At 34.9% G+C, this 27,846-nt stretch overlaps 2 protein-coding genes across 3 annotated transcripts in view; one reads left to right on the top strand and one right to left on the bottom strand.

The window, feature by feature from the left end:
• Positions 1-27,351, top strand: part of Dhc16F (Dynein heavy chain at 16F) — a 103,882-nt gene extending 76,531 nt beyond the window's left edge. The window contains exons 57-69 of the mRNA XM_089699995.1: positions 582-761; positions 1,815-2,048; positions 2,656-2,802; positions 3,090-3,280; positions 14,346-14,547; positions 14,794-15,034; positions 17,632-17,832; positions 18,729-18,970; positions 19,803-20,093; positions 23,287-23,439; positions 25,360-25,557; positions 26,516-26,639; positions 27,114-27,351. Of these exons, the coding sequence (XP_089556121.1) occupies positions 582-761; positions 1,815-2,048; positions 2,656-2,802; positions 3,090-3,280; positions 14,346-14,547; positions 14,794-15,034; positions 17,632-17,832; positions 18,729-18,970; positions 19,803-20,093; positions 23,287-23,439; positions 25,360-25,557; positions 26,516-26,639; positions 27,114-27,343 (2,634 nt within the window). The 3' untranslated portion in view covers positions 27,344-27,351. The remainder of the gene's footprint in view (positions 1-581; positions 762-1,814; positions 2,049-2,655; positions 2,803-3,089; positions 3,281-14,345; positions 14,548-14,793; positions 15,035-17,631; positions 17,833-18,728; positions 18,971-19,802; positions 20,094-23,286; positions 23,440-25,359; positions 25,558-26,515; positions 26,640-27,113) is intronic.
• LOC149490966 (uncharacterized) lies at positions 7,451-11,109 on the bottom strand. 2 transcript variants are annotated; one of them, XM_089696375.1, is made up of 5 exons: positions 10,630-11,109; positions 10,285-10,365; positions 9,796-9,903; positions 8,744-9,039; positions 7,451-8,368 (listed from the first exon to the last, which is right to left on the bottom strand). In XM_089696375.1, the coding sequence occupies exons 1-5, from the start codon at positions 10,712-10,714 to the stop codon at positions 8,015-8,017; spliced, it is 924 nt and encodes a 307-aa protein (XP_089552501.1). In that variant the 5' UTR covers positions 10,715-11,109; the 3' UTR covers positions 7,451-8,014. The 2 variants fall into 2 exon arrangements, with proteins under 2 accessions (XP_089552501.1, XP_089552509.1); XM_089696383.1 differs by having other exon boundaries at positions 8,744-9,024.
• Positions 27,352-27,846: the final 495 nt, after the last annotated feature.

Below are 27,846 nucleotides of genomic sequence, written 5' to 3'. Positions count from 1 at the left end.
ACAAGTTCATTTCGATTCATCAGCACATAAATGTTTTGTGTGGCGTGAATTAGGATATATTATTTAGGAAAAATAAAACAAAGTCATAATATAGTCATATGTGTTGTGTAATTATTTTTCTCACTTTTCGGGGACATAAGCCATCCACGAGAATTTACATCTCAATCCGCCACACTGGTCAAGTGCGGATTGGCAGATGTCACTCGTCATCGAACTTTTTGGTTCTTGGACATGTCGTTCCATCACTGTCCCGCAATGCTTGACCCATCAGATCAGTAGAGATGGCTACAATTTGCAGATAGATTGAAAAATCTATTCAATTTTTCCGCAGTTTCATAGCTTTTGAGGTCACAGGCCTTGACCTGCTACTTACTATTCGATAAAGTTGATTTCAGGTGTCGTCTGGCAATATTTTCACACATGAAAATATTTTCAATACGTAGCATAAATGCAACTTTCTGACATCATCATTTAACTCCTCAACAGTCGGCCAGCCGCTTAGACTGGTAGAGAAGGTGGCCCTATCTTCCTCCATAAGTTTTTTTCTATCAACCAATGCCCAAATGCCGTATTTTATTTAGGAAACGTCAGAGATAATTAACGCTCGTCTAGCGGAGACTGAAGCGACAGAAGTGAACATATCCGCGGCCAGAGAGAAATACCGGACGGTGGCCACTCGTGGTGCTGTGTTGTACTTCGCAGTGGCCCAGCTGGCAGACATCGATCCTATGTACCAGTTCTCTTTGAAATACTTTACACAGGTGATCAATGGACCATTTGCAATATTTAAATGTTCTCTTGACATACACTTACACAGATTACTAAGAGTACTACCGTACGTACAAGCTTGTTGACTGTCTAGCATAATCTATACTTATAATAAATCTGTAGAGAGGCCAATTCTGTACATGAAATATATTTAAAAAAAAACTATGAAGGGGTGATAAGGGATCGCTACTGATGCCAAAAATGCAATCAGTAAAATTTTTGTCTGTCTGTCTGTCTGTCTGTCTGTCTGTATATTCGCTATAGAAACAGAAACTACACGACGGATTTTAACCAAATTTGGCACAATTATTCTTCATACTCCTGGGCAGGTTATAGTAAAAGAATCATGTAAATCGGTGTAGAAACAACAAGTTATACATGAAATACGCTATAAGTCATCGCACGTGAATACAGAATCATGCCACAAGGATTATTTTTGTGTATCAGTTGCCGCGTTCGACGCGCTTCGCGGCGGGAGCTATAAAAAGGCTGCGGGTCTGCACCCGTTTCGCGTTGTCACGGCATCACGTGTGAACGGCTGAACCGATTTCGATAATTATTTTCTATTATATTCCTTGAAGTACGAGGATGGTTCTTATGTAGAGAAAACGTAAATATGTTCCACGGGCGAAGCCGGGGCGGACCGCTAGTAGTATAATAATTAGGTAAGTTATTGCTAATTGATATTGGCAATAACTGTATATTGGTACTGTATGGTACTATATAGGTTTAAAATGATAATTAAAGTGAAAGCTTTTTGTTCTATAAGAGAACCATAGTCCGTAGCTGGGTTATTTTAAAACACATCAATCGGGTTCATTTTATTTATTATGCGACAAGCAGAAGCAAGAAAAAGGGAAACAAAGTACTTCGATGTATTTCCAAGAATTTCAGCTGCTCCAGGCAAAGCTTTTAGTCCAACAAACAATGATCTTAGCGACGAAGTTTATTATTCTTTTCTTCATTTTAACAAGTAAAATAACTTTAATAATAAACAATCCCGTTAGAAAAAGCCAATTAACGGCGTCATTAATTGTGTTTCCCAGGTATTCAATTTAGTTATCGAGAAAAGTGAAAAATCGGATATATTAGAGAAAAGATTGGAAATACTCCACGACGAGATAACCCTGTCGGTGTACAGGAACGTGTCTCGAGGGCTGTTCGAACGGCACAAGTTGGTGTTCAGCTTTCTGCTGAACATGGCCATTTATCTGCACGCGGGCAAAGTGCACCAGGATCAGTGGAACTTTGTTTTGAGGGGACCCGCTGGTACTAAAGTGGTAAGACTTGACATAGTATAAGATACATAGTAAATTTAGAAATGCAAATTTTGCAAATGTAACTATCAGAAATTGCACAGAAAAGCGTGTTTATACCTACATACAATTTTCTTGAATGCATTTAAGAATAAAAGTCGCAACATTAAAGAAAAGAATACTGAAATACTTGTACTCTTTTGTGGTAACGGTGGTATAAAGCTTCCTCTTCACAGAGCAATTACGAACGATTATGAAATAAAATTATGTATATATCATTGCGGTGAATTTCAGAGAAATACCTACGATTTAACATTAATAGATTGACACGAGTGTTCTGTGTTGTACGTGGAATTGATATTGCACGTGGAATAATTATAATATGTACTCAATAAGCTTATTTCATTTGATTGAGGTCGATTTCAGCAATATAATTAATTTCAGGTAGATATTTATAAAAGATGAAAGGTACAACTTACCTAATTTGACTCGATTTTATTCTCTTGCTATATAATTACAATCGATCAAGTTGTTTACGCTATATAGTGTGGCAAATAAATATATGTAATACCTTATCTAACTATAGATACATATAGAATAGAAGCTTTCCATCGAAGCCGTATTGTCGTAGGTACCAGGAAAGAAGCCACCTGTAGAGGCTATGTCGGATCAGATGTGGCTCGCCGTTAACCACCTGAACGAGTCCGACCCGAGCTTCGCTGGTCTGCTTGACGATTGCTTTAGGAAAATAGACATCACTTTGGGAACATTTACTGTGGTGCGTGTCATACCTACTGGCTACTTTTATGTTTGGGTTTAGCCAATTTTATAGATGTAGTCGTATACTGTTCTTACTTTTTACTTACCTAGTTACGTGTTTCGTTACTTACTAATCGTTAGTAAAAACTAAAAAAATACTAAATTGTCAACATGATTTAAATGTTTATTTTAAGTATGTATAAATGAACAAATATATCAATGATAGTCCGTCAGTTAACTACCACTTTAAAACAGCATTGTTCCTTCGTAAGTTTTTATAGGTTCTATTCCCCAAGTATTTTACAGGAGATTCACGTGAACAAAAACGATAAGACTCCAGCGAAGAACAATTGGAACGAAACGCTATCACCATTCGAGAAGCTGATGATAATCAGGAGCTTGAAGGAGGAAAAGCTAGTGTTTGCGATAGCTCAGTACGTGAGCACCAGCCTCGGAACCGTGTTTATAGAGAGTCCGACCGTACAATTGAGTACTTTGTGAGTATCACTAGACAATTATTACCAACACGATTTTATTTCTCTGGTTTTATTGGGCTTAGGACATATCCAACGCTGTGATTGACAGATGTTATCACGCATGTTTGGACAACAGTAGGTACGCACGCCTCGTCCCTGAAAGCGGCTCGACGGAACCATGATAATGTTATAATATACGCAAACTATCAACGTATGCACTATGCACCATTGAAGCAATAGGGTTTTTATTTTTTTACAAATATTCTTTTTTGTTAACAATTTGAGTTCTATAGTGATCTATTAAACGAAAATATAGTTTATGAAAAATCTGAAATATATTAAAATAAATCTGTTTTAACTTTTATTGCGATACATGTACCTATACCTACCTAATGTATAAACATGATAAAATGCTCACTCCAAAAATTAGTAAAAAAATAATACAGGTCATACAAATAGACAATAACATTGGAAACAAAATCTTTTGGTGCTGGTTTTCTTTTTTTACCTGGTAAATATTTTTTCGTCATAGATAGCATAGAAATAGAGGTTTGCATACGGTAAATCGACGGAAATCGATACCTTTTATGAACAGAAAATGTCAATCGGTAGAAAATTGAATCGAGTCTTCGAAGTGCGTGGGAGGCTGCCACTGCACAATCCACCCACGATGTTAAGGCTTATACATGCGCTAATAACCTTGACCATACTTGACGGATCTCAAACCTCTCCCGCTGCACCTTCTTTTTTCCTCGCATTTTGTATTTAAAAAGATACTAATCAGTGAAACAAAAAATCCTCGTCAGGGACTGTTGTGTAACTGATAATTTATTAAACATAAAATTTTCAGAGCTCTAAGTCAGCAGGTTACGAAGTTTATAGAGTATTTGCGGAAAAATCGATGACCACGGCACATTTTTTTTTTCTAGAAATCTATTAACTTTGGAAAAAAGTCCTCGCGAGCAATTAAAGATCAAAGACCATCCTATTTTATATATTTTTTTCGGTATTGTGCTTTATGTTGTACCAGACTTTATAGAGGTTGAACATAGTCGAAATTGCCGGGTAACGCCTTAACAACTATACCTACTAGCTGCGCCGCGCGGTTTCACCCACGACTAACCCGCGCGCAAAATCATGTATTTCTTTTTTCTATAGCTCATTTATATATAACCTAACTATATTCCTATTAAATTTTATACAAATCCATCCAGTAGACCGTCTATCCATCCATCCACACTTTTAAACTTTCGCGTTTATAGGTATGTAATAATTTTATAATTTTATAGTTTGAATACCATGATACCAAAGAAATATTTTTGTAAAAGATGACTGATAGGTACCATGCAAATAAGTCTACAGCGGCTGTAGTATTCACAACCCAAAATCTTGGAAAAACCCTTCATTCTCAATGAATCAGTCGGTAATACCTATTATGTATAGGTAGGTATCTAAAACACTATAAGGAAAAAGCCACTATGAACCATATAACTATATTTCGTTAAAGGAAACCATTTATTGAATATTATTACGATAACAGTATTTATTAAAGTACGAGACAAAGTTTAAAACACAATGGGAAAGAATACCTAAGTACTTAGTTAGGTACTTACAGAATTAAGGACAACAGTACAATAACAACCACATCTAACATCGTATGCAAACTAACATAAGTAGATTCATGAAAATAAACCTGAACAAGAAAAATATATTTCTAAGGTCTGAATAACAAAGGGAATCAACGGAGTGAAATAAGAGGATATTTGTAGCTACTTAGATTATACTTTGTTTACTTGAAACTGTTCGCGGGTAACATTTTATTTCCTTACAAAGAAGTTTTTTAAACTTCAATGATCTCAATATTATTATTGTATTGTAACAGATTGTTTGCCCACTAATTATAAGTTATAATATTCATGTGTTGTGGTGTCAAGTTGTTTGAATCAAAGTTATAAGTAATCTATTTAGAAGTTTCTTTTTTCATTTTACATTGACTGTTCCAAACCTTTCCAGAACTTAGGGTAGGTACTCTTTACTGACTTTACTACGTACATTGGCCATTTTTATAAATTTTAGGTTTTCACCCAAGGCTTCTCCCGCGTTTTCATAAGAAATTCCTATGAGAGTAAGCTTAGGAAACATACGTAGCATAATCACAGAATACTTAATAGTAGCTAACGCTACAGAACGGACCCTCTCCGCCTCCCGCCAAAAGTAAACACTTACGTCAGCCCGCACGATCATGAGTAATATGGCTGGGGCTTACCTCAAGGATGATACACAGCGAAAATTACGCTTGACAACATAATGATTACAAAAGCAATAATTTATGAAATGTACTAAGTAGATGTGTGATGTGATGAATGTGTTAGTGATATTGGTAGGTATCTAAACCTGGTGTTTTAAGAGTAGTGTCTAAATATTATGTACTAATACCGCGTGGAAAACTCGCGAGTCGCGGACATGTTGTGTTTTTGTTTGAACTGAATGTACCTACTCGTACCTAATGTTGGAAATTTGGTGCAGGGCAATAAATATTTTGGGTCGACCGTTGTGACATACCTACACGCAAGTCACAAATGTGCCAACCCAGCGTTAACACACACATTTGCAGTCTAATGCTAGTGTGACTGTCGAAACCTCAGGTCGAAACGATAATTTTGTATGGAATATGGAGTGTCCGGGGTGTGGCATAATTATATCATTAAGTAGGTAGTTGAAATTAAAATCGAAATCGAACCTAAACCAAACTTTAATTGCAATTTTTCATCTCCACTTTATCTTATCAAAAAATAATAATAATTTTTTAAACCTTATTTTACAAATTATGTATAACAAAAGGATTACATTTAAATCGAAATAGTATAATAATATATTATAAAATATAATATAATAATACATTTAAACCTACATTAGACAAGTGAAGGGCCAAGTCTTTTTGGGTTTCAGCCAGACTGAAGGAATGACTCGTATAACCTAGGAGCAAGGAAGCTTGCTACAGACTACGATTTACGTGATTTCAATATACCTACCTATAGTTATCATATTTTATGTTGTGCTTATGATAAATCCATGAAAATAATGTAATTATTGAATACATTTTTTTGTAAGAATACTTTATTGCTGAATAAATACTCGTCAAGAAAAAAGAATGTTTCGTTTTTGTTTAATTTTTTTCTACATTATTACCTAACTACTTGTAAAATCGAAATTCCTCTATTGTGTATTCATAATCGAATCGTAAGTTAAGTACAGACCCAGTAATTTATCCTCATTATTTTTTAATAAGCTGCTTCCCTTCAAAAATGATAAAGTTGTAGGTAATAAAAAGATCTAAAACTTTTGTATTCATAATTTTTTCACATAACCTCAAAATTTAGGTGAACAATTCAAATACTAAGTAGACAATAAGTATATAATTACTATAATATGGTATTTTATTTTTTATCTCTTTCAAAATATTTTGATGACGATTGATGGTGTAAAAAAATATATATTACATACCATAGTAAATGTTCTCAGAAAATTCATACAAACAGTGTGATAATGAGCTTTTATAAATCAGGCACTCCTTTTCTAACGTACTGTGACTTTAATTTGTTTTAAAAATATCGGCACTAGTTAATTAATAACTACTAGAGATGCGCCGAATAGTGGTTTCACCGAATAACCGAATACTATTCGGTTAAAACCTTACCGAACCGAATATTCGGCCGAATTATTCGGTTCAATGTTTTGACGTGTTTTGATGCGTAAACCGGCTCTAACGGGTCGCAAGTAGCTGTTGGCTCGGTGGCGAGCGAGCCTTACCTCACCCACCTCACCGCCCGCCACCCGCGTATATCGCGTATATCGTTTTTTGATATCTGTAATAGTTATGGAATAATCGCCTGTGCACACTTAACGATTACACCCTGTATACCTTAGGTTCAACACTTCATAGGATTTCTTTGACTTGTGTATAGTATGACATAAATCAATAATAATATGAAGTTATTTATTTAGTTCTATAGCCAAGAAAGTAGAAATACTTATACCGAATATATTCGGCACCTAAACCGAATAATTCGGCCGAATACGAATAGTGAAAAAGATGCCGAATATGTATTCGGTATTCGGCGCATCCCTAATAACTACACTCATGACTGTGTGTTATGTGACCAAGAAAAGGTAAAAATAAAACAAGTCACAGTTGATGGTATATTTATTTCCAACATTTATTTGCACATAGGCCAAATCGTATCATATGCCATTTAATACATAAGGTACTTACATGTTTTTAATTTTTTTTTAACTAAATTTTAGATATAATAATAATAGACATGTTTCAAACATGTTTAACGTTTACACTACTTTATACAGTAAAGTTAAGAATAGGGGTAATATCTCGGGCGAAATTTTAACTTTTAGAAAGAAACACCTTTTCTATAACAACAAATAGCATTTGAACGTAAAAAACATCTTTTTAAGAATTATAATATCTATTAATATCACAGTTGGTAATAAAGTTCGCGTTAAACTGAACTCTAACTTAGCGGAAATAAATTCAACTACAACTAAACTTGAATTCAAAAATTATATAAAAAACACAACGAACAATTAAAATTTTTCTAACGCAAATCAATAAAACAAATAAATAACACTAGAAAAAATAAATAATTAAATCTAAATAAATAACGAGTACGAAAGAGAGTTGATTTCATTAAAATTTTGCTAGGGATCCCCAAATCGAAATCGATAATACATTGAAAACATTTAACGGACGTGAGTCGGGTCCCAGGCGTATCGGCTGGTGACCGGAGCTAGGTTGGTGAGAGCCTTCATCTCGTCCTCATTGAGCCTGAAATTGAGGTTTATGTTCTCCTCGATGTGCTGAGGGCTGGTGGCCTTCGGGATCACCGGCACTTCCTGCTGCAGAGCCCAGACCAGCAGGACCTGGGCTGGAGTAGCCTCGTAGCTCTTGGCCAGCTTCTTGACCACGGGGTGATCGATCAGGTCGTTGGAACCAACGGACAGACCCCCGAACGAACAGTAGGCCTGGACGCAGATGTACTGCGACTTGCAGTAGCGCAGCAGGTCAGCTTGGTTGCAGAACGGGTGGAACTCCACCTGCGTTTGTCCAATGTTACATTTTGTACTATAATGCCTGAGAATTATTCAAAAGATAGTTTGACCGATTTTCATGAAACAAAGCAATAAAAATATGTATTAAGACTAGTTAATTAATTTTAAATAATTATGTGAAACTAAGCTTTTCGCCCGCGCCTTCGAATGTGATAAAATCTCGCTGTCAATCAAAAAAACAAACCAGAAAACCAAAAATCGAACATAAAATTAAAAAGTAAAAAAAAATCAAACAATGACACAAACAAACAAATAATCAAACCCAAAAACAAAAAATATATTTACAAAAGAAATGAATGAATCCAGAAGCACCAGCGCGCGCGCATCATCTAAATGAAAAAAAATCACAATATACCATACCTGATTAACAACAGGCAAATCGAGATGGTTATTCTCAAAGTCGGTGAGATGCGCAATGGTGTAGTTGCTCACACCGATAGCGTTCACTTTGCCATCATCATACAGCTCAATCATGGCCTTCCAGGACTCAGTCCGCAGCTGGGCGTTCTGCGGAGACTGGTTATGCACCTTCGCCGCTCCCGGGAAGTGGATCAAGTACATGTCGATATATTCCAGTCCCAGGTTATTCAGGGACTTCTCAAATGCTTTGGGAACCGCCACACTACCGTGGTCGGCCGGTGCTGAAGCATTTATCGCTATGAGTAAAAAGCTAATGTAAATATGCAAAGCAACTCAAGCAGTGATGATGCAAGCCTAAGCACAGGTCTAGTTAGTCACCCAGTGCGGTATGGGGTCTTATGATTGTTACTTGGTTCACCTTGATGAGTTATGACGTTATTTAATAAAATCCCTTCAGTACATATTCCTTGTAATGGGTAAGAGGTATACTATGGTAGGGGCCATTATTGCCCCTACCATAGTATACATATAGTATAGATTTTGATTTCTACATCTATCCTGCCTCATCAAACTTCTTTAAGTATGGTATAATAATTTTTTCCTCACAAATACTCTAATCTTGTAACTTATGATTGCAGATTCCTATTTCTATAGGTTTATTTAGCATTGATACATGTCTACTTCAATGTTCCCATTTCAATATGCATATGAAGTTTCAGGAATTATAAATCTTATATATAAAAATGAATCGCAAAATGTGTTGGTAAGCGCATAACTCGAGAACGGCTGAACCGATTTCGATAATTCTTTTTTTATTATATTCCTTGAAGTACGAGGATGGTTTTTATGTAGAGAAAACGTAAATATGTACCACGGGCGAAGCCGGGGCGGACCGCTAGTACCTAATATCAATCTAATTGAAAACAAACTTTCATAACTCTTAATACTTCTATACTGTTATTTACAAGTGCAATGTGATCATTGGTTATTTCTGTGTTAAACACTTAGCATTGGACCCAAACCCGTGCAGTTCACAATAAAGTATTACTTACCAAGCTTAGACGTGATGAATATATCTTCTCGCTCAAGGTTATATTTGGGCAGCAAGGTGCGCAGGGCCTGGCCCAGGAAAGCTTCATTTCCGTAGACTGCAGCAGTATCTAGAGACAAATGAAAGTAATAAATTCACTGGTAACTCCATAATTCATTGAAAGTCGGTTGAAATATAGAAGATTATGAATAAGCAAGGAAATAACAATTCAAAGTTTTAAATGTAAAATATGTTTTATCCTGTATCTCTACTAATATGTTCCTAAATTAAAACTTGCAATAGATTATAGTACCTTTATTGTTTAAATTGAAATAGAAAAATAAACAAGATTATTCTTAAACAAAAGAAATTGTTCTAGAAATTTCAGACTGTAAAATGTAGGTAGTTCAAAAATTTTTCAACTAAAGATTTAAAGATTTGAGATTCAAAGAAGTAAAAAAAAAGTGTATGATAATTAACAAACTTATATATTATAAAAAATTAAACTAACCGAATAGCCTGTAGCCAGCCTTCAAACCATTGTCGACCAGAGTGAAAATTTCTTGTTCAGTTCTCACTCTATATGTTCCCACTGAAACAAATATTATATCTTGTGTTATATTTCCAGAATAAATCTAAAATGCTAAGTTATTTCATGTTCTACACTAAACATTTCAAAATAACCAAAAGTTACAAAGTTTAAAACTTTTAAATGCAACAGGTTGCTGAGACATGTGGAAGTAACTTTGTTGAAAGTCACGAAAAATATTAGGGGGTTGGATATTTAACAAGAAAAATCTTAAAACTTCCAATAACATGGATATATTTTATTTAAAAAAGTTGTAAAAGTACTTACTTCCCAATGCAGGCATCTCGAGCCCATTGCTGAGGACAATTTTGGCCGTTCTATAATCAGAATCTTGTGGCAGTGAGATAGCCATCTTCGCAAGTCTTTTCAACTTAGGGCTGATCCTTAATTTCTTATTTCGGAGACTCGCGCACGACTGTTCCGACTGATGGTCTTGTAATAAATGCAGTGTTCGACTGCTTTCGCGGCCTTTATATCGATTTCAGCTGGCCGTCTAAAATGTAATAATAGCCAGCCGCCAAGGTCCCAGGACAAAATTACGTGGATACGTACAATATGTTCCGTATAAAAGTGAATTTTTTTGGAATATTTGGTTAAATGCACTTTTTTTATTATATCTTCCTTGTAGACGTTAGCACAAACAAAGGAAAGTTAAATTTAAACTATTTCCGTTAATTAAACTAAAATCTAAGAAGGTAGTGGTAATAATAAGTTTAATAAAATTGGAAGCCAACCAGTGGGTCGACACTTAGAACATCGTTTTGGTTAGGATTCCATTATCAAACAATTTTAAACTTCATTCAATTGACATAGAGTTCAAATTATTTTGTACTTTTCCAAGACCTGAGGGCGAGTCTGGCATGCCAACATTTAGAAAAAGTAAAAATATTTCTAATGTTGGCCTCTCCGATGTGATCATATATTATAAGATCTAATATTTTAGTTTTAATTATTTATTATTATTTCTTCTTTTTTTTTAAACCTTATTTTTGTACATTTTAATTTTAAGCTAGTACATTTATAAATTATTTCTTTCTTTCTTCGATTTCTTGTCAATGGTTAAGACTTAAGCATAGACAACGTCTTGATGTTGATTCGTTGTTTGTTAATTTGTATTCAAAATGGCGTTTTATTTTGTTTTGGTGGAAGTTAAACAAAATTTGTTCTTCATAAATCGTACATTTTGTTATTTACTCAGTTAATCAAAGTGTACATTGAATTTGTTAATTTGTAGTATTTCTGCCAAAAGTGAAAAAAGAAGAAAAAGTGTTATGTGTAAACAATGTTAAAATCTTTGTGTGTACTTATTAATTATTTGATTTACGACCCAATGACTGTTCTATAAGGAAGATAAAACATAATAATTACATAACAATTTATGAGAAAACTTCTCTATTACGTCATGTTCTGGCTGTAGAATCAATTGGAGAGATATTATTATGTCCAAAGAAAACAACGGGCAACGGCTTCTTCATATACAATTCCAATATGGCGATCCGAACGGCAACGATATATTATTGGTATCGAAATTTAGAACGAGATTTTAAAATAGAAATCCCTCAAAATGTTTCAAGGAAAAGTATAAAATGTGAATCAACTGTATTCACATAATATTTAATCCGTTAACCGAATTAAGTCCTACATGCCTAAATAAAGATATTCAGCAAAATTCAAATGGAATTAACCATTTTTGCCTATTATAGTGAGTTTTAATATCATATAAAAATGTTATTATATAATTATAAATATTATATTATAATAAACTTATTGATCTACATTGTTGGTGTTTTATTTTTAATTTCCTATAAATTTGAATAAGGATGAGAACTAGTAGTGATGTTACCCAGCATCGAAAATTTTATCGATATCGATATGAAGTTTTATCGATAATATGCACTCAAAAATACATCACTAGCACGTCAACTTTTAAATGTTGGCAGCAATGTGTGTCATTTTTGACGTAAGTGAGCTTATGTTGGTATATAAGATTCGCCCTTAGCTAATACATGCATATGTGTGCGTGAGCTCGAAATCAAAGTACTGAGTGCCGTCTCTTACTATATTACTTGCTCTGTGAAGCCAACCAAACTGTACAACAAAAATTAACTCAGAACTTTATGACAAAATAAGGGAACTTGGTATTGCCACTTCATTTTACAAATCTTCCCCATATTTTCTAACACCAATGCAATACAGCGAACATAATAAATAAAACTAACTACAAAATAATAAATTAAAAACAAATGTTTAGTTTTTAGATCGATCAGAAAAGTTATAATATTTGCTTATTTTATTTATATTTGTAACATATTATCGGGCGTAAAATTATGGATCAATACAAAACTTCTTCATTCATAATTTGAAACCATTATCTTACCTGACAAAATAAATCTCACTGAAGATGATTTTAATTACGAATAAAATCATATTTCTTGCTACTTCTATTATCATAATTATATTATTTATTGAGTTTTTCTAGTAATGTATGTGTAATGCGTATAAATTTTCATTTAATATTATTAAAGGTTGTCTTTATCTTGCAGTCTAAATTAATTTTTATCTTTTTCAGTTAATGGTTATTATGTGTATTACATATTTTCTATTGCCTTATATCTCAGTGATGATTGTTAACACGGTGGCACTGTGCTCGCCTAAATTCATGGACATAATCTTTATATGGCAACATTTATACCGCCATTTTGTTAATTACTACGAGTGTCAATGTATGCATTCCCGCGCAAACGAAAGTTTTAAAAATTCTTCAATTTAAAGGCGGGAAAAATATACATATCTATTAAAAAAGAAAAAAGAAAACAATAGCTTATAAAATAACAGAATATTTATTATCATTATATTGTCTGTAGTTTGTTTTTACGTTGAATATTATACGTTTTAATATCAAACATTTTTAACATGTATTTTAAACGTAATTTAATTATCATTATAAATTATAATATCATTTATTACGACGTAACAAACAATTAAGTGAGCGATTGCCCCCGTAGTCACCGTGGTACCTAAATGTCCACCTATAAATTAAAAATTAAACAATATTATATTAGCTATAAAAATACTTGTATGACACAAACGTTGCGTTGTTTGCGAATTTGTCCGCGAGCGAAACCGCTGGCCACAGGCCTGCACCCAGGGATTACGTACTGTAAATCCAACGGTGAAAGATTTACCGAGTCCCTGAAAGAAGTACGTTCAAATAAACAAGCTATAAAATTCTGTAAGTTAATAAATAGTATAGACTATATAGAGCCTAGATATAGATTACTATGAATTACATAGAGATCAGGTTAAATTACCTATACTGGGATGCAAGTGCAACGTCTGTCACTTTCTACCTACTTCGGAAAAGCGAACAAATGACTTTGACTTACCTAGGCCTGCCCTGACTGAAACTTCAGTGTCTTTAAATAAATCCTAACTTGCGTACATAATTCATTGGGGATGCCGATTGCTTACTTCATAGGAAATCAATGAAAGCTGCTTGAAATATATCGCCGCCGGCGTTCGACTTCGTACTGTATGGTTTAACTTGTTTCAAGTTTATGAATTTCTGCGATAATCGATGAATATACATAATACGAAATGTGAGCTTATTCTTTATTGAAGCAGCATACTATAAAAACTTTTTTAACAACATTCAATGCTTCATGTTAAACATTAAGAAACTAGTTACCTACCTAATTTATTTCGGCCTTGGACTCTTATTAATGTTTTTTAATAAAACTGCAGTTTTTTCTTACTATTTTTAATGTAAATAGTTACGGGTTCTCTTAAATAGCATGATTGTAAAAACTAGACCAAATTAAAATACGGGAAGTAGCAGCTTTCAAAAATGGAATCAACAAAACCTAGTTAGTCCAAAGTTGGGCCGTAATAACCATAAAAATTGAACTTTGAAAAATGTTGAAATAATTTTCAAATATTAGAAAAAAACCACTAAAATCTAAATAGAATGATATTGTTCTCAGATACGCAGACACAGCAGCGCCAATACCGCTGGTGTTCGTTTTGAGCACGGGGTCTGATCCTTTTGGAGCTTTCCAGAAGTTCGCCACAGAAATGGGGATGCGGGAGCGGTTGCACTCCATCTCGTTGGGCCAGGGACAAGGGCCCGTCGCCGAGAGGATGATAAACGCAGCGAAACCGAAGGGCGATTGGGTGTTCCTGCAGGTGCTTACATATTATTAAGTATTTTTTAGAGGGGGAGTGTTTTGTTGTAAAATTGACAGGAGTATATAAGCAACATAATTATACAATGTGCATAGCTGTGATTAGGTACCGCATACACCACAGATTTTTAAAACTTATTAAACTGATTGCTCAAAACACGGGATTTTTTTTTCTTACGAACCTCTCTCTACATTAAATAATACGTAGTAACAACATACAGCTACAATAGAAGAGCTTATTCCACAGAACTGTCACTTGGCGGCATCATGGATGTTGAGTCTCGAAGTGATAGTCGCCCAGATGGGCGGTGAGAACAGTGGCCTGCATCCAGACTTCAGGCTGTACCTTAGTTCGATGCCCACTCCCAAGTTCCCGGTGTCTGTTCTGCAGAACTCCGTGAAGGTCACCAATGAACCACCGAAGGGTTTGAAGGCGAACGTCAAGCGGGCTATGATTGAAATGGACGAGGACTTCTTTGAAAATCATGGTAGATACCGTGCCAATTTTTTACTTATAAAGATGACTATAAAATATTTTTGAAGGCACATAATATATATAGTCCATTTAATAAAAAGTTCTAGAGTGCGTGAGTTAGTAACGTAAGATGTTTCTTCGGAAACATGTCAAGAGTCCCTAGGTTATAAACATACTAAAACCCCGGGCCACTAGGAGGAGCCCCGGAGTGGGGGGAGGGGGGAAATGAGTCCATTTTTTCATTTTTCGCTTAAATCTAAAAAACGGTACATGTTAGAGAAAAACTTTCAAGGAAAAGTTGAAAGGCCATAAAATTATCTACAAGTTGTACCTGAATCATTTTTTCCTATATCCTACCGTTTCTGAGTTATACGCAGTAAAACATGATTTTGGCTCAAACAATTTCCACATCAATCGATCAAAAAATATTTCTTTCTTCCAAAAAACTAAAATGTGCAACTTGTGACCGGTACTGATAGATTGCTCTTAATTAGGTCTATAATTGGTAAAATAAACACATTCCTCCATGGAAGCCTTTAGGAGGAATCGATTGTCAAAATATTATATTATGGTAGTTTGAGTTACTGAACTTGATCTTTTTATTTTTTTCTTCCAAAAAACTCAAAAGTGCAACTTGTGACCGGTACAGATAGATTGCTCATAATTGGGTCTATCATTGATAAAAATACCAGATTCCACCACGGAGGCGTTTACGGGGAATTGAATTTTATTAGGGTAGTTACGATACTTGAACTTTTTATTTTTTTTCTCCAAAAAAACTCAAAAGTGCAACTTGTGACCGATACTGATAGATTGCTCTTAATTAGGTCTATAATTGGTAAAATAAACACATTCCTCCATGGAAGCTTTTAGGAGGAATCGATTGTCAAAATACTATATTAGGGTAGTTTGAGTTACTGAACTTTATCTTTTTATTTTTTTCTTCCAAAAAACTCAAAAGTGCAACTTGTGACCGGTACTGATAGATTGCTCTTAATTAGTTCTATAATTGGTAAAATAAACACATTCCTCCATGGAAGCCTTTAGGCGGAATCGATTGTCAAAATATTATATTAGGGCAGTTTGAGTTACTGAACTTGATCTTTTTATTTTTTTCATCCAAGAAACTCAAAAGTGCAACTTGTGACCGATACAGATAGATTGCTCATAATTAGGTCTATCATTGCTAAAAATACCAGATTCCACCACGGAGGCGTTTACGGGGAATTGAATTTTATTAGGGTAGTTACGATACATGAACTTTTTAACTAACTACCCTTATAAAATTCAATTCCCCGTAAACGCCTCCATGGTGGAATCTGGTAATTTTATCAATGATAGAACTAATTATGAGCAATCTATCTGTACCGGTCACAAGTTGCACTTTTGAGCTTTTTGGAAGAAAAAAAATAAAAAGTTCATGTATCGTAACTACCCTGATAAAATTCAATTCCCCGTAAACGCCTCCGTGGTGGAATCTGGTATTTTTAGCAATGATAGACCTAATTATGAGCAATCTATCTGTATCGGTCACAAGTTGCACTTTTGAGTTTCTTGGATGAAAAAAATAAAAAGATCAAGTTCAGTAACTCAAACTGCCCTAATATAATATTTTGACAATCGATTCCGCCTAAAGGCTTCCATGGAGGTATTAGTCAGTTCAATAAAGAAACGAATCTTCAATGGCGGCCAAAGCTGACTTTGACAGATGGTAGGATCAGCAAAAAAGAAAATAAAAATAACGTAAATTGATAATTATTTTATTAATTATTTCAAATTGTTTGTTGGCAAACTTTTTTGTTATTGTATTTGTGTATTTATATGAATTATCATATTTACGTATACAGAATGTAATAAAATCCCCATAATACTTGTAATATGCCCATAAAACTGAACAACTTTTCCCAAAGAACATATTTTGTCAAATTCCAATAAAACATTATTTACTTTCGCAAATGCATAATTGTCATTGTAAATTTATGATAAAAACTATTATAGGGAAAATCAAATACATTTTAGTAATTTTATTTTTCCATTTTTTTTTGCATACCATACGGCCGTGTGTGAGCGAGAGGGAATGATAAGCGCCGCCATTGAAGATTCGTTTCTTTAAAGAACTGATTAATATGTGTTTATTTTACCAATTATAGAACTAATTAAGAGCAATCTATCAGTACTGGTCACAAGTTGCACATTTGAGTTTTTTGGAAGAAAGAAATATTTTTTGATCGATTGATGTGGAAATTGTTTGAGCCAAAATCATGTTTTACTGCGTATAACTCAGAAACGGTAGGATAGGAAAAAATGATTTAGGTACAACTTGTAGATAATTTTATGGCCTTTCAACTTTTCCTTGAAAGTTTTTCTCTAACATGTACCGTTTTTGAGATTTAAGCGAAAAATGAAAAAATGGACCCATTTCCCCCCTCCCCCCACTCCGGGGCTCCTCCTAGTGGCCCGGGGTTTTAGTATGTTTATTACCTAGGGACTCTTGACATGTTTCCGAAGAAACACCTTACGTTACTAACTCACGCACTCTAGACCCCCCTTGGAGGGACTCATTCAATGGACTAATAGGAAATTATACTAAAATGTACCACTTCTGTCCAGTGCTCGGTCAGGACTGGCGCACCATGCTCTTCGGTATCTGCATGTTCCACGCCATCATCCAAGAGCGCAAGAAGTTCGGTCCCCTCGGGTGGAACATCACATATGAGTTCAATAACAGCGACCGCGAATGCGCCATGCTAAACCTACAAATGTTCTGCGAAGATGGACACATACCCTGGGATGCTCTGGAGTATATTACCAGTAAGTGGAAAATTTCAACAGGAAAATATTTGCGTTTTTTCGAACCATTTTTCGCTTTAAAATATAAGTAGGTAAATTAATATATATCTACGAATTTAGTCCTATTTTGTTTTTAGGAACTTAGGAATTGGTCACAGGGGAAGGTTTATTATTTCTGACTTGCTAAACAAGCTTCTCGTTTAATTTACAACGTAGCATAGCTACAGGTTTTATGTATGTTTCCTAAACTTTTACACAGCACAAAATTTTTAATTGGTACCAGCTTCACCTTCTGATGGGCGCGTGTAAAGAAGTTTTCAAATTCAAATTTCTGTAGCATAATATGTAGCATATTATTTCTAACTTACCTACTTCAACAGCACAAATGTATGTCAATGTTACAAAATATTTATTGATTTAAAATACGACCAATCATAAGCGCTTGACCGACGGCCGACGCTTTGAATACTTCATGACCACATGCATTTTCGTCTCGAATATTCGAACTTCTGAGTGCTCATGCATTATAGTGAATGAATAAATGAAACACAAGAATATCTATGTCGAACATAAAGTGTATTCAGATATGAACCTCTTTACCAATATTTCGTAGAATCTGCTCATACAAATGATCTGACTCGACTTAACATTGTATTCCAAACAGCTGCTTGAGGTGAATTTCAGAAGTCGCGTAATGAATAGAACTTCAGTTTGAACAGATTCGAGAATCGAGATTACAAGATCCCATTAGTTTCCAGAAATTTAATGACAAACTTAGTTATAGTTGCTAAGTATTGTTTAAATAATAATTAGAGTTACCATGTATTTTTGTTAAAAAATTGAATTAAAATAGTATGCCAACAATTAAGCATACCTACCTATTGAATGCATAAAATAGCAAAATCATTTATCCCTAGGTCAAATAACATATGGAGGTCGGGTCACCGACATGTGGGACCAGCGTTGCCTCACCACCATACTGACTCTCTTCTTTTCCGCACCAACCCTCGAACCAGACTATAAATATTCCTCCTCTGGGACCTACTATTGTCCCCGGGCAGACAAATTGGAAGAGGTCCGTGAGTACATCGAAACTCTGCCCGGGATAGAGGACCCGGAAATATTCGGGATGCATGACAATGCTAATATTGCATTTGAGGTACATAATCAATCGTTAATACCTGTGTGATTGGTCTGTTAATCGGAATGCTATATACCTACGTGCGTGTGTAGGGCGGATTGGATAATAGAGATTGCCAATTATAACATGATTGCGAATGTCCATTTAATTAAACCACTTGTTAGCTTTATGATACTTCATTTACTTCCTATAGGTAATGAACCCTCTCAATTTTTTCTCGTGAACAGTGCGATAGTTTATTAAAACATGTCGGGTAATTTTACAATACGCCGAAATACAGGGTGTTCTGCAATGCGTGATTGTGGGGTTTGTTCCAAGAGCAATTATTGTTTCTGATTATTTAGGCTCCAGTGAAAATTATCTCCTATTATTTCGTTCGAGAGCACGATATTACGCGTGGCCGCATTGAGTACCTTATTCATACACATTTATGGCGACATTACGTGCCTGGGGTTATTCCTAGTGATCTGATTGGCTTACAAATTAGTTCTGCTTCATAATATGTAGGCAGCTTTCATAGGACTGCGGTTCAAATATTTTATTGAAATCGTTCATATGTTTTTTTTTTTTTTTAAGTTAAAGTAGTTGAATGGCTTCCACATTCGCAGAAGTTATACAATATTGACGATAATATATATGTATTTCCAATGCTAAGACTCGAAACCCACATGATATCGGCAATGCATTTGACACTATTTTTTGTATACAATTTGAAAATTTGTAACTATCTTTATCATTAACTTACGCAGCACTATAAGAACGGATACTATTCCCAGCCAGTGTATGTATAAGTAAGACCTAAAAGAAAAACATCTTTACAAGACAAATTCGAAGTCAACCCCCTTTGCAGAATAAAGAAACCAGCACACTAGTCCAGACAATAGTGGACGTACAGCCGCGTACAGGCGGCGGTGGTGGGGGAGAAACGCCAGAACAAATAGTCTGGCGGATTTGTGAATCTACTCGCGCTAATGTGGCCACTAAGATAGACAGGACGCAAATACACCCAGACCTCATGGTACCAGACGATATGGGTCAACTCCACTCGCTAACGACTGTGCTCTTGCATGAAACGGACAGGTTTAACAAACTGCTGGCGCTGATACACGCCTCGTTAAATGAACTGCAGAAGGCTATAAAGGTAAGTGGAACCTTGGATATTCTTATTACAATTGAGTTTTTAACATGACCACAGGTTTAGAAAGTTTGGTGGAATAGCAAATAGAAACAAAACATATATAGGTAATGTGGGAGCATCTGTAGTTCGAGTTAAGCAACTCTTCGACTCGAATTCTTAACTTCTATTGTTCTAAATTTTATTTTAAATGTCCACATAACCTTTTTCAGAAAGTTTAAAGAGTTATAAGAGACATACTTCCGCCTCGTAACAGCCCCTTCCTAAATAAAACTTTGGTACAGACGAAGTTCGAGTTTCATTGTCTACAAATTACAATAATCCACGCAATCTATTAACGTATATATCAATTATTTTCCAACATAAGATATCTGACTCTTCTTTTTATCTAGGAACTATTTTATTAATTTATTATAACATATTATCTAATCCTTCCCGGATTTTAAATCTCAATCTTAATAGAAATATTCCAAGACAAAATTACATTTTTTCATAAGTACATTCAATATTATTATAACAGCTTTTAGGGATCCGTATCTTTTTGCCCTAACTCCGTAAACAGCTGTAGCGCCATAATAGAACGCGTTGCCATGGCAACGGTGCGAGCGAGAGCTCCGTATGGAGGCGTTCCGCTGGAGAGGAGCGGGGGGAGGAGGGGTGGGGAGGTAAACGGATTTATTCCATCGCTAATATTAGCGATGGAATAAACCCATATGGGAAACCATGATATTGATATTTATTCAGCGAATAAACAAGATGGTTTGCGATGCTACTCATCACGGTGTATTGATGTTCCGAGACATTGTGCATATGTTATTAGATACGAACTGTAGACCTCCTTTGGATTTAAAAATTAGTTTCTTAGAAATCTCATCATCAGTTCATTTTCAAGCTTGATATTAATATTATATTAAATAAGAAAGGAGTACTATTCAATACAATCTGTATTGAATAGTTCTGACAATCTTACAAATATTACATAGTTACTTTAAAATACATATAGGTACTTACCTACCTAAAAAAACTTTCAAAAATTGCACTAATAATAATTGGTATTTAGATATAAGTATGTATGTATTCTTATTTCTAATCTTATCTTAGTCTTGTCTCCGCTCCGCTACCTTAATGAAACCAAAGCCAAAACTTCACGCTGAGAATCTATCTATTAACTAAGTTTAACTAACTTTCAAAATTTAAAGTTTAAATTGTTTAAAAGTATACCGGTTTCCCGGTATTTACCCTTTGGAAATTCTATCAATCTCTTTGATAAAATAATTAACACTAGTTACTGGCATTGTGGTAGGTATATTAACTTAGGTACCAGACATAATCAAAAAGTCCTCAGTTCGATTCCCTACGTTATTTTCCATACCTTTTGTATGGAAAAGTCTTTTTAAGCAAGATAATTAGCTACGATACTGAAATAGAAATAAGTGCATCCCACTCGGGGAAAAGATTTCCATTACACCTACTCATTAAAAGTTAATGATGTAGGACTATATCTTTTCTTCTCTTTATGAGGGGGCAGATCAATACCGGGTAGCTACATAGAATTATCGAATATTTGAAAACAATTTTTTTTATAAGTATACACGTGTCAACAAATAAATCTCCTTCAACCCTAACCTAATTCAAAATAATTTTATATACAGAGAATTAGATGTTAGAGAACTGCGAGCATAGTGCCATCTGTGTTCCGATCACGATTACAAGTGTCAACTCTTAATTCTAAACAAAAAAAAATTGAACTGAATAGCTACATGAATGAATATGTATCAACGTTAAGTCTTAAGTATTTCAATATTAGTTAAAAATGAATAATTATAAATAATAATTTTTTGTTCCTAAAAATTATTTTGTCAAGCTAATCTTAAAAAAATTCTCCATCAAAACATCCCAGTTTTCCATACAATAAAGTCCATCGCATTCTAGCTGCCCTCTAAAAAAAATCAAACGAATCAATTTGATTACTCGAAATATGCATTTTATGAAGTGCGCCGAGCCTAGACTCAGGCCGGCGGGAGCACTAATCGATGCTGTGGTGCTCACCGCGCATGTCATCTAGCACACGTGTATTCCCCCCTCCCCCCTCCAATTCCTAGAACTTTCAAATGCCCGGGAGACCTAGATACGCTGGGCGCTGGTCTTTTGTGTTTGCTTTGCGAATGGCTAACGGATTAAGTTATGCATTTGTATTTATATAGGCACACCGCACAATGCAACCGGTATAATCTTCTTCTTCTTCTTCTTCTTATATATAAAAATGAATCGCATAATGTGTTGGTAAGCGCATAACTCGAGAACGGATGAACCGATTTCGCTAATTCTTTTTTTATAATATTCCTTGAAGTATGAGGATGGTTCTTATGGAGAGAAAATGTTAACACGTACCACGGGCGAAGCCGGGGCGGACCGCTAGTAGTTCATATTATTGTTCTGGATTATAGATCGGTTAATTTGGCCGTATGAAACAGTCGATGATATTGGAAAATAAATTCAGGAAACTTTTCTAATTAAAGTCCTTCTACATAAATATAAGTTAATGAACTTCTTTAAGACATAGATAAGTTACTTTTTGATGTGTATAATGTTATGATATATACTTTTATAATAGTTTGGTACGTGTTTGAATGCAACAGGTATATTTTATACGTAGAGCCTTTAGAATGAAACTGGAAGCAATGAAAGCTGAAACCTAGATTTATCTCTCTCGCTCGTTACACAATGGTTATGAAATAGAATGAGATAAAACTATATTATATACTAAAACGTAACATTGTCTTTGTCTCACACAGAACTTAAAAATTAATGGGCGTTTACGAACCTATACTAACCGGGAAAAACTTTCTAAAACTAACTTTTTGTTTCAATCTTTCTAATACAGAAATCATTAGATGTTGAATGATTTCTTCAATCTTATATTCACCGTTTTTCACAATATTTGAACTTTATAAGTAATTTAAAGTTACCTATCTCGCCGTAGGGTAGAAACTACTTTAGAGGATTGGGTAACATGATTACCATTTTTCTCTTGCAATTAAATATACCTACCTAATTATATCGATAGTTCAAATATGTGTATTTAAGTTTAAAATAGGTAGACAATTTCGTATACATTTCAAAGGAATGACAAAGAAGCCTATCTTTCCCAACATTCCATACACGTTTGCTCTAAGATACTACACTACTTTCTATCCAGGGTGTAGTGGTAATGTCGGAAGCTTACGAGGAAGTATTCAACTCGTTCCTGAACAACAAAGTCCCAGCCATGTGGCACAGACAGGGCTACAACTCGCTCAAGTCACTTGGTAGCTGGATACATGATCTTACGTTGAGGGTTGACTTTATAGAGGTAAGAATTTTAATTTTTAATATGTGTAGAAGTTTACTTTAATAATATGTTATGTATACTATAATCAAGTTGAAGTTTTTTTTTATCATATGTACAACGGGCGAAGACAGGGTGCACTGCTAGTTATGTATATGATGCATTATGATCCTAATAAAACTATATTTTTCAACGCTGGTCAAGATGACTTCATAACTTGGTATTGTTCTAAATGTTCTACAAAACTTAATACAGTACAGTTTTAACCCCCTTAATTTGCAGCAGCGTAATTTATAATATTTCTATGTAAGATCTGAAGAGTATCTCACACGAATCAACATAAGAATCGTACAAGAACTTTTAACCCATTGAGCCCCGATCGGTCCACGGCACAATAGATTTTCTATTGTGTCTGTGATTCCGGGGCCTGAGTTATTAATTAGATTGTATGCTTCAAATGTTAATCACCGTACACAACTATATATTATAAAACACTTACACACTAGTCATTAATCGAATTCGATTACGATTGATCTCATAACTTATTAATTTATTATTATTTTACTTTGAAGTCTAACTAAAACTAAATAAAAAAGGTCCTGTAAAATATTAATAACGAAAGATCTGTGCAAAGCTTAGACTCCTGTTGAATGAAACTGCATTGTAAGAAAGGAGACACTCCTTCGTAAGAAATAGTTTGTAGAATCATGTTTCGAGTTATCTTTTATGTCACGTAGAATACTGCACGTTCTTCGATTTCATATTGTTACCTTTGTAGATATTGCTCAACTTGCTATAGCATAATATAGAGTACTAGATAATCTTAGTAAACTTCACACTTTTATAATAATTCAATAACAATCGAATTGAAAAATAATGGCTGGTTCACACTTTGATTAGTGCGAGTGCAGGTGATTAGTGCAGGTGTTTAGTAACTACGTGTGGACAGCGACTGTTTAGTGCAAGTGTTTAGTAGGCTGTGTAGTAAAGTGAATAGAAGCGTGTTCTATTTTCTTGCGAGTGGACTGCGAGTAGCCACGTCCCGCGCGCCCTCCCTTCCCCCTCACTCGCAGTGTGCCTGCCTAAACACGTCTGGACACGAGTGTTTAGTGTTTAGCGTAGTGTGTAGCGTCGCGAATTGCACCATTGACCTGCACTCCCACTAATCACCTGCACTCGCAGTTGAATTGGACACTACTCGCACTACACACCTGCACTCGCACTAATCACCTGCACTCACACTAATCAAAGTGTAAACCAGCCATAAGTGTTAGTACGTAGTTACACACTTGTCAAAAATATATTATTACTATATTATATTTATTTTATTTAGAACTATCGTATTTTCTCAAACAGGAATTAATAATTTTAGTGCAACACACATGAGACCCAGTGCCCCGGATCATGTCAGTAGGTTGACGGGTTTATAGGTCAGAGATACACCACACTAGAATTTTATTTCCGAGCAGGATAAGAATTCTATTATATTATTTGTATTGAGCTATTCCCATAATGAACATTCCGTTGTCCTTTATAGAATAAATATACTGAAATGTGAAAATAGAAAAATATGTAAATAGCTAAAAGATAAACTCAGAAATTGTCAGATATCACGATTCGCAATAGCATATTTTTTATGCAAACATTTTATATGAAATTCGCAATTATAAGCGCATATTTCCTGCCTATTTATTCTAGTGTGCCTAATATGTAACTTAGAATACTACCAAAAACTTTTTATCTTTATCTACGTTGATTAATCTATTAAAACTTTTAGACACGTGTATCTAGTCACTATTTTAATGTCGATTCAATATATCGAAACTATCGAGAATAATCGGCTACCAACTCGATAATTACTCCTTCCTAAGTATAAAAATCAATTAGCAAACATTGAAAGGAATCTCCGAAAAAACAATATTTAAATTAAGTGGGTATTCACAGAAATGGCTTAAAGAGGGTGCTCAAGTGAGCAGCTGGGTATCTGGCTTGTTCTTCCCTCAAGGCTTGCTAACTGGCTCGCTGCAAGCTTACGCGCGCCGGTATCGAGTTCCTATCGACGCTTTGATGTTCGACTTTGAGCCTGTACCGTTCTTTTTGTCTCAGGAAGACGTGTATAAGTATAATAAGCGGAAGGTTAAGGTATGTTTGTGTTTAAGTAACTTTAGTAGTGAAAAATGGCACGTATCATTAGGGAATGGTATTGTTGAAGTAAGTTTTGGCACGCTCACAATAATAGTGATTAATTTAGTTTAGTAGTTTTTGTGTAGAAAATAGTACCTTATCATTAAAGTATCGTATTGTATTGGTTGTATTAGGAGTACCTAAGTTTTAGCACGAAGATAATAAGTATCACTTAACACCATTAGGCAATAGTATTGTTTTTAATAATAAGAGTAAGTTTTGGCATGCACGGATAATACAGTGTTGTTTAGTTTATGTTAGTTCGTGGTGAATATATTGTGATTGACACATAACAATACACGCTTTGCATTGTATTTATGTATAGGCCATGTTTCAAGTATTGTTTTGGCACGCACGTATGTAATAATTATATAAAGAAAATCGTGTTACTAGCACCACTTATAACTATGGGAAGGACTTTTTGAATTTTACAACGTACAAAAACAATACTCTGGGTGAACTACTTACTACCTGTACTTGCTATAAGTTTATTATGTCGTAGATTCGTCTGAGGGTGTATTTTTGAATGGAGGGCAGGTTCCCCTCGATCAATAACACTAGACATATGCTTCGACCACAACTTGATTTTGAGCCTTAATTAAATTAACGCAAATAGAAAACTTCGCTTGCTGCATAAAAATCTTAATCTGCAATAAGGCATAAACGTTGTTTACGATTTTAAAGGAGTTAATGACTTGTTTACGTTTTCATTTATGTTCATATCAGTCGCGTGCATGGTAAATGATTTTAATTTTTAACATTCGCACGATGCAGTGTACTCAAATTTGTAATATGACTTTTGTTTTTTCTATAATAGCTGATTTTTGCCTTAATATGCTCATGCAGTTATATCTTAACGGCATATTTTGCTGATCTATCATGTACATTTAATTATATGATTTTTTGTGTTATATAGGATGATGCGCCCACAGTTTTTGGAAATTTGGAACGACCAGAGGATGGGGTGAACATCCATGGACTTTTTATAGACGCGGGTCGGTGGGACACCAAGAAAAATTGTCTCACTGATGCTTTGCCAGGTTTGTCTGAACCATGCAAATTGGTTCAGTAGTTTAGGCGTGATTGAGTAACAGACAGACAGTTACTTTCGCATTTATAATATTAATAATTTATTTAGTATATGTTTGCTTATGGGCGTTTGAAACCAACATACACAAATATATCAAATAAAACTTTATTAAAAACGCACGTGCACAAAAACTTTTCTCAAAATTCGCATCGCAACAAAGAGAAACATTTCGCAAAAGCATTGAACTTCACACACAGAACTAGTTTGAAACACATTTTGACGGGCGATATTCCATTACCTATTGTTCTAGGGAATTTAATATTCCTGTTACAGTATATTCAAAGTGAATATAACGAATATTTTGTGTGCATTTAGAAACCCCAAAATATTATTCTAGGCTTGACTACTTTTTTAGCTTTTTTTTTTTGTAAAACAATACTATTTTGATCCAGAACTTCATTTTTTGACATACTATTTTTGTCAGGTCAAATGAACCCCTCCCTCCCGGTGGTGTGGTTCAAGCCGGTGCTGTCCCTCCCGAAGCCGGACCCGCGGTACGAAGCTCCCCTGTACAAGACCTCGGAAAGGGCCGGGACCCTCTCCACCACCGGCCATAGCACCAACTTTGTGTTACCCGTCCTCCTCCCAGCAGACATGCCCTCCGAGTTCTGGATCATACGAGGCACAGCCCTACTCACCCAGATCACTGACTGAATAATAAATATCGCACTCGCAAAATGTTGTTTCATTTTAAAATAAGCCACGTGTAAAAAATGGTATAAAACAAAAAAATGGTAATCAAATTACAACAAACTTTGCTTTCAGAAGGTATATTTTCTTTGAACAACTTCTAGCTGTCACCTTATATCCGAAAATGCTGCTAAATGTAAATATTAACAACGTCATACGAAGCTCATACGGGCCAGGAAACGTTTACATGTTAGCAACATTCGTCCACTCGTATAATATTGCCAAGCTACTTTGTACTTCGATATTGCTTTTTCTTTTAATAAAACTTATTAATCACTTCCGTAGTACTACTACCGATAATTTCAAGTGAGACACGAACTGCGCTATCTGTATATCGTCGAAGTAAACTGATTAAAATAATGACAAATAATAAACCAACCGTAGCGGTGCACGTTGCATCACATTTACTCGGTTGCAACGCGATGGCGCTCTTGCATACAGTCGCACGGTGCCATCTCTCGGACAAT

Source organism: Colias philodice, chromosome 1 (genome assembly GCF_061535455.1).
Source record: "Colias philodice isolate Cphi_HAF_F1 chromosome 1, ilColPhil1 Martin Lab GWU primary, whole genome shotgun sequence".
Lineage (NCBI taxonomy): Eukaryota > Metazoa > Arthropoda > Insecta > Lepidoptera > Pieridae > Colias > Colias philodice.
The sequence above is the reverse complement of the archived record's forward strand: the minus strand, read 5'-3'. Positions and strand labels throughout refer to the sequence as shown.

Bases quoted from the DNA above. Each gene is read 5' to 3' on its own strand.
- LOC149490966 (XM_089696375.1), bottom strand. From the start codon at position 10,714: ATGGCTATCTCACTGCCACAAGATTCTGATTATAGAACGGCCAAAATT. The intron at 9,904-10,284 runs GTTAGTTTAATT...ATTTGTCTCTAG, and splicing joins GGCTGGCTACAGGCTATTCG to ATACTGCTGCAGTCTACGGA. The intron at 8,369-8,743 runs GTATGGTATATT...GGACAAACGCAG, and splicing joins ATTTGCCTGTTGTTAATCAG to GTGGAGTTCCACCCGTTCTG.